The sequence below is a fragment of the Phocoena phocoena genome, chromosome 9 (assembly GCF_963924675.1).
Source record: "Phocoena phocoena chromosome 9, mPhoPho1.1, whole genome shotgun sequence".
Classification (NCBI taxonomy): domain Eukaryota; kingdom Metazoa; phylum Chordata; class Mammalia; order Artiodactyla; family Phocoenidae; genus Phocoena; species Phocoena phocoena.
Window position 1 is genome coordinate 103,169,617 of NC_089227.1, and position 12,078 is coordinate 103,181,694.

The following is a 12,078-nucleotide window of genomic DNA, read 5'->3' on the forward strand; positions in this document are numbered from 1 at the left end:
CTCTCTTCTGCCTGCCGCACACCGGCTGCCTCGCTCTCCTCTGAGCTTCTGAAGCCCCCTTTCTGTCCCGGCTGATCTCCCCGTGAGCGAGGGTCTTCCCAGTGTGCGGGAACCTTTCCTCTTTTGCAGCTCCCTCCCAGGGGTGCAGGTCCCGTCCTGCTCCCGTTTTCCCCTTCATCCTACGGGGTTACGTGGAGATCTTCCTTGCGCTTCTGGGTGTCTGAGGTTCTCTGCCAGGGCTCGGCAGGTGCTCTGTGAGAGCTGCTCCACGTGTAGATGTACTTCTGATGTATTTGTGGGAGGGGGCGAGCTCCATGTCTTTCTATTCCACCATCTTGGTTCAAAGTCCTGGGCTTTGTCTGCTCAGAGACACGATCCTGGGCTTATCTGGATGCAGCGTGTATGTTGTTGTCTTCAGTGGCGTTCACATTTCTTCCACCCTTATTTGCAAAGTGAGACGGGATACAGACGGGTCACACTCCTCACAGGTGACCAGCTGCGCCCGGTCACCAAGCACTGGAAACGTGCCTGGCGCGAGTGAGGAGCTGTGCTGTCCATCTCAGTTTTGTGAATTTTAACTTAAAATGAACACCGGTGGGGGAGGGATAAATTGGGAGATTGGGGTTGACGTACACACACTACTATATATAAAATAGATAATAAGAACCTACTGTACGGCACAGAGAACTCTGTTCAGTACTCTGTAATGACCTATATGGGAAAAGAATCTAAAAGAGAGTGGCTATATGTATAACTGATTCACTTTGCTGTACACCTGAAACTAGCACGACATTGTAAATCAACTCCAATAAAAATTAATTTTAAAAAGTTGGCACTAACTCAGTTACTGGAAAACACCTTACCCTTAGAATAACTTGGGTATATATATCTTTTTAAACTGTAAGTGGTATGAAATATATAAAAAAAGAGTAAAACAATTAAAAATATTACTTGTAAATGAAACAATATTTTAGATAAATAAAATTTTAGAAACTAAATCTAAAAGCTTTTTTACTGTGGCTACCAGAAACTTTAAAATTACGTATGTGGTTTGCATTTCTATTAAAAAACCTTGAGTCAGACGAAAACAACAGGACTAAGAGAAAGACTTCTTTTCCTAGGAGAAATAATTTTCTAACCTAATCAGCTTCTCTAAGAAGTTGATTTGCTTTATTCTTAAATGTTCACATGTAACTTCCTCTGAGCCACCAAATCAATGCTTAGCAGCTGTGCAAGCCAGTTGGCTGCAGACGGCTCCTGGAGTTTTTAAGGATTATTCTTGGCAGCTTTTGAGAAAAACACTCATTGAAAGGTTAATCAAGTCAGTCATACTTGCATGTTGGTTAAACAAACCCCGCCTCCACTGAAGACTGAACAGGTGCATGTACTCTACCCAGAAGGCCCTTATTCCATCATTATCTTCACTTTTCTTCAAGGGTGTAAGAAGGAGGGCCATATTCTGAATACTTTGCGATCAAGATTTTGTTCCAACTTAATGAAACTCTTCTGTACTTCCGGGATTTTACAGATTCGAAATTATTTCATATCAGCACTCATTCCACCTGTTGTACGTGAGGAGAAAAGGTCAGTTCTACAGGTCAGTATCCCTAAGTTTGCTTAAGTACAAAAGCATGAGCTAAAATGTACACATAGTTTGAGATACAGTTTGTAAAAATGCAAGTGCGTGCCAGCACGTGGTACACCTGAACAAAACTGCTGTTCGGGTGTATTTAAGCTCAACAGATGAATGTTTCCAGTGGCCAGTCAGCGTATCGATCACTCGTGGTGAGAGACGGAAGGTGTACCCACACGGCAGCGGCTGGGTCACTGGGAAGTTGCCACAGGTCAAGGCTTTTGAGACGGCACAGGTCAGGTTGAAGGTGTTGAGCCTCACTTTAAAATCGTGAAGTCGTGGGCAATTTCCTTCCCATTGGTAGGAGTAACGCCATGTGGTTCCACCGTGAGTTGGGAGAACACCTGAAGTAATGATGCCTTCAGTGTGTATAACCAACGTCAGAGCCTTGCGGGAATGCTGAGAATTCCTGGGCTGGGGAGTTCACTAACTTTCTTAATACACGTGCTCCACTTAAACTGTGTTTAAGAATTAAACTGTGGAGACTGTGCAATTGGCGAGTAGACTTGGGAGTAGATCACAACTCCTTCTAGGAAGACATCGCAGACATTGCTATGGAGGCAAATCCAGTGTTTCAGGAACACACCTGACGAGCAGTGATGTGAGGGCAGTGCTGAACCTCTCGTTCTTGAATATATTAATAAATGTAGTATATTATATATTCATGTTAGTAATTACTGATAAGGTGGTAGTCTCCAGTATGCTCCTGTACCTACAACCCAACAGGACGTGTATGAGAACCATGCCTGGAATAGACGCGGGATATATATATATGGGCGTTTGTGGTATAAACGATTCTGGCTGGTCGGCGCCTGCCTGTTTGTAGTAATTGCTACATATTCTGAATATGCCTCTGCCCAGTAATTTATTTATTACCTGGACAGAAATGGCTACCTTCCAGAAATTATTTCTTCGGGAGAAAATTTACTAGAACATACTTTGCCTGGAAATTACTTAAAATGTGATCCGGTTTAATGCAAATCATATAAATTGCACAAAACAATGTGTAATAACAAAGGACCACTCAATTCTAAGTTCAAAAGTACATTTATTTAAAATGTGGGCAAGATATCAATATAAAAGAAAAGAGTGTAAGAAATAAAAATAAGAGTACAAAACATTTCAAATCTTTAACATCCATAATTTAGAGATAGCAAGGTCTTTATTTACACCATTTCATTTGCAGCTAAAGTTCCATCAACAGTGTTGCGAAAACATTTAAAAACCCGGCAAATGAATCATAAAATCTAACGTGGGCTCTTAAAAGTCATATAATACAAAACATAATTTATGTTTCCTCAGAATAAAATTGCACATCTTAATAAGATGCAGTATATTTAATATATTTGTCTTCCTGCTTTAAAATGCTTGTCCCCGAAGAAAGCAGCTGGAAAACAAGGGCGTCTCAAGGGCGCAGGGGCCGCTCCATCCGGCAGCTGACACAGCCAGACCCGTGCGTCGGGCTCCAGTCACCAGCGCAGGTGCGTCAGTTAAATTTATATGTAAGCTCGTTGAGGAAAACAACTGCCAAACAAACACGATGCAGACTAGTGACAGCATCCAATACAGGCCGCACGCTGAGGTGGTGAGCTTCGGGCGCCCGAGCCCTCGCCAACCCCTGCGACTCTGCACCGTCCACCCGGGGCTCCAACCGTCCTGGGGCAGAATGACGCAGGCTCCTTTCAGGCTACAGACGCAAGAAAAGGGGCCCTGAGATGACACCCACCAATCACCCAAAGGTAGGAAAAAGAACCCGGAGAGATGTAAGAGCACATATTGTACAGAAACAAAATCTCCAAAAATGTTAAGGGGTCTTTTATCATTTTTTTTATCGCCAACTCTGGAGATACGGAACACACACGCTCAGATCTTAGTGCTGAGAGGGTTTCTGCACACACACATCTTTCAAAAGGATATGATTCATAGTCCAGTGTTTGTGTGAGCACTCCAGTTAGAACAAACTCTGCATTATGAACATCTGAAAGAAACGAAAACAAAAGCCGTTAAATGAGTGCACGGCCGTGCACCTACACACTCTTAATACAGAGCAAGGGGAGCAAGCCATACCTATTCCTCTGGCAAAATATTCTCGACACAAGTGAAGGTCATTTTCACAGGATATTAAAATTATTTCTGACAAACTCTAATGAAAAGAAAATCATTAGTGACTGAACAACGGCTCTTGTACACAACAATGATGAACTCAACAGCGTATTTTACTTCTGTCCACCTTATTTTGCGTATGTTCCATGAGTTTCCGGAAAGACGGCTGTTTAGACAGTACTTTCCCTCCTGCACATTCCACAATCGCTTTCATAGTTGAAAGACTTGGGCAGATCCCAGGAGTGATGTAAAAATATTTCGCCTAAAAATAAAATGAAAATATGTGTATTATGTTTTTTAAATGGAATTTTTAGTGTACATAATTTCTCACTTTTTGACAAAATGTCTAATTTCAGGGGGATACACGTACTAGCCCCGGCTAGTCCCCAGTCTGAAGTGGGCCTGGGGGAATCCAGGTGTGTCGATTCGGAAGTAACGTCAGCACTTTCCTATGTTAGGTATGACCTATACTTATTAACGGCAACTAGAACTTATATTCCTAAAAGACATGAAGTAGTACTCTGCGATAATTAGGGACAAGAATAGGAACACTCAATTCCTATAAACCGTAAGCTCAAACAGAACAGGAAATGGTTTTGCTGGTTACAGTTTTCTAAGTGTACCAAAAATACCATTTTGTTTTAAACGCAAATATTTAGAAAAATCAGACTATCTTAGGTAGAATACTCTTAACTCAGTATTGCAAATCATTTCTGATTCCTAAATTGGCTCCTGAAGGGTAAAAAAATGATTACCTTTATTAATTTACTGAGCTGCTGTCTGACGTGTTCTATCTTAGCAAATATTTAAATGTTCCAGTCTAGAATTATTAGGCACAGATTCTAATATGTTCCCAAGGACGGTCTCCATTCTCTAGCTGAGTATATACATTTAATGAGAATAGTAGCAAGTAATGTAAGTTGTTAAAAGCAAAATAATCGATTTAAATGTCTCCTACCTATTCACACACGTACTCTTTACAGAACCGGGTATCTGTAATGCATCTCTCTAATCTGTTTAACTGTGTGTGGATTCTCTTAGCTATGGGAAACAGCAGGACTCTGCAGGTGCCGAAGACCCCCAGAGGCACCCTGCCCGAGGAAGGCCGCCCATGCGGTGGGGACGGTAGGTGGAGGTGGTGGTGGTGGGGGGGGCGGCTCCAGGGAGGCCCCTGCTGTCGCCCTCAGCTGTAGCGGCTGTCGTGTCCAGGGGCCTTATCTGACTTCCCTCCCAAGCGTACCTTAAAGAGCGGAGACACGCGTGCCCTCCTCAGGGACTCCTCCAGACTGAAGGAGAAAAGCACCTCGGCCTCGGCGTCTCGGAGAACGTAGCTCTGCTCATCTGGAAAAGAGAACAGCACCCCGTCCAACAGTGCACGGCGCCCGGGCTACACCGTGCCACCCGCTCCAGGCTGCCCCCGGTCAGGTGCGTGTGATCCACGGCTCACATTTACCTGTGAACAAAAGCCTCACCTGTTATACTTGTCAGTTACTTTTCTCCTGAAAACAGCCAGGCCGAAGACACTGTCCCTCCTTGGTCAGTGTTTCTTAGCGTTTGGAAAAAACTGGACTGAGAGCTCTGTCCCCTCCACACCCCTCAGCTGTAATCTCACCGTCCCAGGGCGCCCACAGGCCCAGGGGAGGAGCTCCAGTCCCGGAGGGAGAGCCGCGAACTGTCGTCGTGTGTGTGTGTGTGTGTGTGTGTGTGTGTGTGTGTGTGTGTAGGGACCACAGTGACTCCAGAGCCATTAGACTCAATTAGCTGAGATTTACCATAAACACGTTCCTTTTTAATCTATGAATATGTACCGCAATTTATAAAGAATGGTTTTACCAAATTTTGAAGATTTAAGAATTTTTAAGAAATATCTAGTTTGTCAAAAGGTAAAGATCACAAAATATTTTAATCTTCTTATGAAATACATCTCGTTCAGAAAATCATTTCTTCTTCATAATAACCAAACTGTGTAACACAGCCCAAAGCAGGGAGAGTCGGATGACACATGTGGTAGGCCATATACTTCTGAGACATGCCCTTCTGTTTTTGAAACAATGCCTTAAAAATGTAAAAACCATTCTGAGCTCAAGGACCACCGGGCGAGAGCAATCCTGTCACTGAAGAAACGCTGACATTTAACAACTGCTGCAGACACACAATGGATCAGCCAGCAGCAGATGAGGCACTATACTGGTTGAGGTGGGAGACGATAAGAATTTCTAAAAAGATGATGAATTAAAAAGTGCACAAAAATGTACTGTCATGCATGAAGTGATATATCCGTTTTGTTTTAAATATTTATTTATTTAGGGTGTGCCAGGTCTTAGTTGCAGCCTGCGGGATCTTTTTTTTTTTTTTTGTAGGGATCGCACCTGGGCCCCCTGCATTGGGAGCACGGAGTCTTGACCACTGGACCACCAGGGAAGTCCCTGAAGTGCTGCATTTGAAATGTAAGTGTCCACGGCAAAATTAAGGTTGATATGCCTTCTGGAGAGCTATGAGGGAGTGCCAAGAAGTAGTTAATATTTATGATAAGAGACGATGACACTGAAATATAACGAAGTAGCTAAAACAATCCTGTCCCAGAGGAGATGCTGACATTTTGGTTTTCTAAAAGAAGCAGCAGCGTTACATTAACTTGCTAATAAGAATCCGTAGAAACAGTCAACCTGAAAATTAAACTTTTCACAGCAGCACAGAGGACATGCGTCTTCCAGAAAGAGATTCTATAGTCTGAGACACCAATTTTAAATACAAAGTTATCCCCTACCACTTCTCGAACAATCCGGTTTTAAAGCTGTCAGGCCCGAGGGCGTCAGAGCCCAGGGAGAGGGGCTGCGCTGCAGGGGCAGTGGCCGTCCACGTGCTACTGACCACACACAGTGCAGCTTTAGCAAGTAAGTTAACAAGTTCATTAGGACGCCGGGAGCCGGGCTTCTCACTGTTGTTGGAGAAAGGATTACAGACAAAGGGAGGGAGGAAATGAGGACGAACCGCGTGGTGGCAGACTGGCATCGGACAGACAGACACAGGAAGTGGGAAGAGGGTTCAGGAGCAACACCCCAGGGCCACAAGCACTGTCCGTCCGCTCCCAGGTTTACACTGAAAGGACTCGGGGATCCTTGGGAAAACGCTGGTGTGGAACCAGGGCAGAGAAGCATTGAGATGAGCCCAGAACATTCTTGTTTTGCCAAAAGCTACCACGTGGTCAACCCGACAGGACACGGAAGCCAGCCTGAGTGGCAATCCCTGGTCACAGTGGGGACGATGTGAGGGTCGGTGACAAGACGGTAACAAGGAGACACAAAGGAGCCCGTGTGGGGAAATAAGGGAATAAGTCAGAAGTCTGACAGGGAACAGCAGTATCTGCAAAGTTTCAAAGTGCTTCCCATAATGACTCGTCAAGAAGCCTGGCCGGCTTGCACCTGCGTCGAGGGACCACCGTGAAATCACCCGCAGGACGACAACCCTGCACTGTGCAGCCCCCGGCAGGATGCGAGGTGGGGGAGACCGCAGCCATGTGATGGTGACGCCACCTGCCCACCCCCCTCGGGAGGAGACAGTACACACACCAGACGGAGGGCATTCTGTACAGTGACAGACCTGACCAGACATCTTCAAGTGACAAGAACAGACGGGCCCTTCCCAGACTCAAGGAGACTACACGCAACGTGTGATTCAGAACTAGGTCCTTCTGCTCTAAGGGGTGATGCTGAGACAACGGGCGGATCTGAATGGGGATGAGGATGTCTGAGGATGAAGCGGCAGCCGTGGATCGATGTTGATTTCCTGACTGTGGCCGTGTCGTGCCATCTATGAGAACGTCCTTGTCTGTCTGTAGGAAACACACATTGAGGTGTTGGGGATAACAGAGCATTATTTGGGCAATGGACTCTCTAATGGATCAGGAAAAAGAAGCTATGTCTGTACTATATAGGCAACTGGGTGACTGGTCGTTTCAAAAAATTTTTTTTAATTCAAAAGCCAAATGGGTTTTAAAAATCTCCATAAAACGTTAAAAGATGGAAAAAAGAAAGAAATGAATCAGAATGCAGAATTTCAGATACTGCCAGAACTAATACCCTAGGGTTAGTATTCTTCTTGAGAAATTTCAGGAACCTCAAAATGTAAACTTTTGGCAAAACAAAATGTCTCAAGTCTGTATTAAAAGTAAATGACTAGGGGCTTCCCTGGTGGCACAGTGGTTGAGAGTCCACCTGCCGATGCAGGGGACACAGGTTCGTGCCCCGGTCGGGGAAGATCCCACATGCCGCGGAGCGGTTGGGCCCGTGAGCCACGGCTGCCGAGCCTGCACGTCCGGAGCCTGTGCTCCGCAACGGGAGAGGCCACAACAGTGAGAGGCCCACGTACCGCAAAAAAAAACCAAAAAAGAAGTAAATGACTAGTGGATATCATATAAATGATTTTAAAGTTCACATGACAACACAAAAGACACAGCACAGCCAAACACAAAACTAAAACTCCTAAACTCCTAAAAAGGTAACAAGAGAAAACCAAGAGGGCTTTGGGTACAGCAATGACTAGATACAAAACCAAAGGCATGATCCACAGAAGAAATAACTGACAACCTGGACTTCATTAAAGTCGAACACTTCCACTCTGTCAAAGACAATGTCAAGGGAATGAGAAGACAGGCCACAGACTGGGAGAAAATATTCGCAAAAGACGCATCTGATAAGGACTATTTGTTACCCAAAATACACAAAGAACTCTAATAAGAGAACCCAGTTAGAAAATGGACAAAAGATCTGAACAGATGGATGACCACAGAAGATATACAGGTAGCAAATAAACACATGAGAAGACGCTTAACATGGTATGTCATCAGGGAAATGCAAATTAAAACAAAAATGAGGTACCACCACACAACTCTTAACGGTCAGAAAAACTGACAACACCGAGTGCCGGCGAGGATGTGGGGCAACAGGAAGTCTGCTGATGGAACGCAAACTGGTACCAGCGCTTTGGGAGACGGTTTGATGGTTTCTCACAAAACTGAACCTACTCTCCTATGATTCAGCCGTCGCACTGCTTGGTATTTAGCCAAATGAGTTGAAAACTTACATCCACACTAAAGCTGCACACAGAACACAGCTTTACTTGTAATTCCAAAACTTGGAAGCAACCAAGATGCCCTTCAGTAGGTGAGAGGATAAACAAACAGGTCCGTCCAGACGGTGGGATAGTCTTTGGTGCTAAAAAGAAATGAGCTAAGACGACACAGAGGAAACATAAACGCACGTGACTAAGAAGCCAACAGGAAAAGGCTGCATCCTGTGTAACTCCAACTATCTGACGATCGGAAAAGTTACGAAATCCTGAAATCTGAGGGATCAAATATGAAGTGTGTTTGACTATTCAATATTGAATATTAAATGTTTATAATAAGACCAGAACCACCTTATAAACCCTCAGAAGTCAACACAGCAAACATTAATAAGGCCATGAAGAAATGAAAGTCAGCTAAAACTGCCCATCAAATACGAACTGTTATAACTTCCACAAACAGATAAAAAGTGTTTTCGCAGACTGGTAAGCTTGATAAATCAAGCAGCTCCAATTTCAGTTAAAGAACAGACTCCCTCATTCTGAACTTTGTAGCTCATACAGCTGAGAGCTTATCTACGTTTATGGTTTCGTTTCTACGTTTTTCTTCTTCTGCCTGCGTTGTTATTTATATTTCACTAGTCTCTTTTAAGTAAAAAACTTCTAAAATCTCAACTGAAAATTTCTAAACACTACATAATACAGTTGAACCTAGTTATTTGTGGATTTCGTATTTGTGAACATGCCCACTCGGTACAATTTATTTGTAACCTCAAAACCAGCGTCTGTGGTGCTTTGCAGTTCTCTGTGGACGTGGCAGAGCTGCCCACGCGGCGCTTCCCGCTGGGGCCGACACGGCGGCGCTCGCCCCGGTTCAGCTCGTCCTGAGAACAAGGGTCCTTCCGTGGTCCACTTAGTGCTACTTTCTTCACATTTCTGTGCTTCTGTCAGTGATTTTTGCTGTTTGATCGGCCTATAAGCACAGTGCTGTCCAGTGCCCTGAGGGCAACGGGCTGTGATGTGCCCTCACAGAGGAAAACACACGTGAGACGAAGCTGCAAATCTATTCCGCAGAGAAAAGTCACTTGGAATCATATTCGCTCTGCACTGATTAGCAAGGCTCTAAAGACACGTGGGTATCCTGACCCATCTAAGGGTCCCTGCCAGTAACAGGATTTCACTTTCGGTGCCCTGGAGAGTGGGAGACGGGCGAGGGAGGGACACGCTGACCCTCCCGCCTGCCCGGACGTTGCCGGGCTCCCCGCCGGGCGCTGTACTGCATGTGGAATCTCATCCGACAGCCAGCGTTCCAAACAAAATACACTCACATCAGGAAACAACATGGCAGGGATGCAGAGCTTATTCTTCCCCCAATACCTTCCCAAAACCTCTATATTTCAACGGTAAAATGCAAAGATATCAATCAAGTGACTGGAACATGGAATAAGTTTATAAATAACAAAGAGTTAACAAATGAACTAGATGTTTGCTGGGATGAAAATGGAGATAATGCCAAATTAAAAGGGTTTTTTCTTGAAGTAATAGTAAGTTCACTGAGGTACAGATGCTGCTGCTACTCACCGATGAACTTCTGACACTTGAAACACTCCTCCAGCCACTCCGGAGTCACGATGTGCTTCACCACGGAGATGGCCGTCAGGAACTTCACGGTGCGCGTCACCTTGCTGGAGATGAGGTGGGTGCACTTCTGTGCAGACTCGGCGACCTCCCCACCAAGGATGTAGAGCTTCTGGGGGTCACGAACACAGACCAGAGGTGAGAGCTAGGCCTACAGAGCTGCACACGGCCCGGGACGCGTCTAAGACTATGAACAGAGTCCTCGGCCACGGAAAATGGTGCAACTGGTAAAACCAAACCCACGCCACTGTAGGAGGAAAGTGAAAACTAGGACCGACAACGTACATTTCCCTAATCAATGCTGTGCAGATCAGGATTAAGGATTAAATACGACATCCCATCCCTATAAATAAGTAAAATTCTGAAAACAACGCAGCTCATTTCGTAAGGCGCAAATCTGCCCAGGCTTTCTAAGCTGAAATGAGTGTTACTGAGGCACGTTAAAATACTGTCTCTGTTTTAAGAAATGATGACCTAAGAATTGACTGAGGAGACATAAACATATAAAAGATGATCTCTTTAACTATACTCAACTTTAAAAGTAAAGAAAATAAATTATACTAAACGTATAGTAGCATTTATAATTGTTTCTTTTCCTTAAAATAAATAAATAAATAAATATAAATAAAACGTATGAATCCACGTACCATAGGTCAACTCCTCCTCTTAGCCATCGCCCTCCCCGTCCCCAAAATAACAAAACGAAATCCCATAATCCCTCCTGGTGTTACTTCCAAGAAGCTTATTTATCTAAATACACAAATACACCACCGCCCCTTGGGCCTACCCTCCTACCCAAGAAAACAAGTCTTGAAAGACTGTGGATTCAATCAGAAAACCTGAAGAGGCACAGCCACTCTTTTAAGCTAATGTCTTTATGAAAATGATGTCCGAGTGGGCTTGCTATGCTCACGTGATTATAGAAATGGTTCTCGGTCTACTCACCTAAATCGTTTTTCTCCTAATGAGAAAACGCGTATCTAAGTGGGAAGCAGTAGCAAGAATGAGGCGGGAAGTCAATGATGAGGTAATGACGACACACAGTTTATAGATACACACTGTAAACACTTATAATACGATATTCCTGATTAAATGTTAGTTTAATTAGACTGCCGGCCTCAAGCAAATATAAACAGAAAGGAACATTCCTAAAAATCCTTACGCAAAATAGAATTAAAGTTTCACCTTAATATACTGTTGAACTTGAACAGGCTCAAATCCAGTGAAAAGCACAAACGGGGTCAATTCTGGTGTTAGCTTCTTAGTGGGAGGTGGTATATCTTCAATTCTATAAAATACACATAGGAAAGACCGCCTATTATTTACTTAAAAATGTTCTTTAGCAAAGAAGGGATTTTTAATAGCTTTAACAAGCTTTAAGTGTGTGTGGTGGTCTTTCCTTAAAGGGAAAATACAATGACTTACCTGCTCTTTTTTTCTTTCCCACCATTCACACACAGGCACCCCCCAAAAGGCCTCCGTGTGGCACCTCCAAGGGAAGCAGCCAATCAACGCTCCACTTCATCAGCAGCCCCGCCCCCGCCCTCACTGGCCTTGCTGGTCCTGAAGAGCGGGAGGCCCCCCACCCCAGGCTCTAGTCCTGTGTCTTCCACCTGCCCCGTCTCAACCCAGAAGGCACA

At 44.4% G+C, this 12,078-nt stretch overlaps 1 protein-coding gene across 1 annotated transcript in view; it reads right to left on the reverse strand.

The window, feature by feature from the left end:
* PAXIP1 (PAX interacting protein 1) overlaps positions 1–12,078 on the reverse strand; it is a 72,420-nt gene that overhangs the window by 21,952 nt on the left and 38,390 nt on the right. Inside the window, exons 15-20 of the mRNA XM_065883632.1 lie at positions 11,624–11,726; positions 10,382–10,550; positions 4,977–5,077; positions 3,864–3,998; positions 3,701–3,776; positions 3,534–3,611 (exon numbers count right to left, since the gene is read on the reverse strand). Of these exons, the coding sequence (XP_065739704.1) occupies positions 3,534–3,611; positions 3,701–3,776; positions 3,864–3,998; positions 4,977–5,077; positions 10,382–10,550; positions 11,624–11,726 (662 nt within the window). The remainder of the gene's footprint in view (positions 1–3,533; positions 3,612–3,700; positions 3,777–3,863; positions 3,999–4,976; positions 5,078–10,381; positions 10,551–11,623; positions 11,727–12,078) is intronic.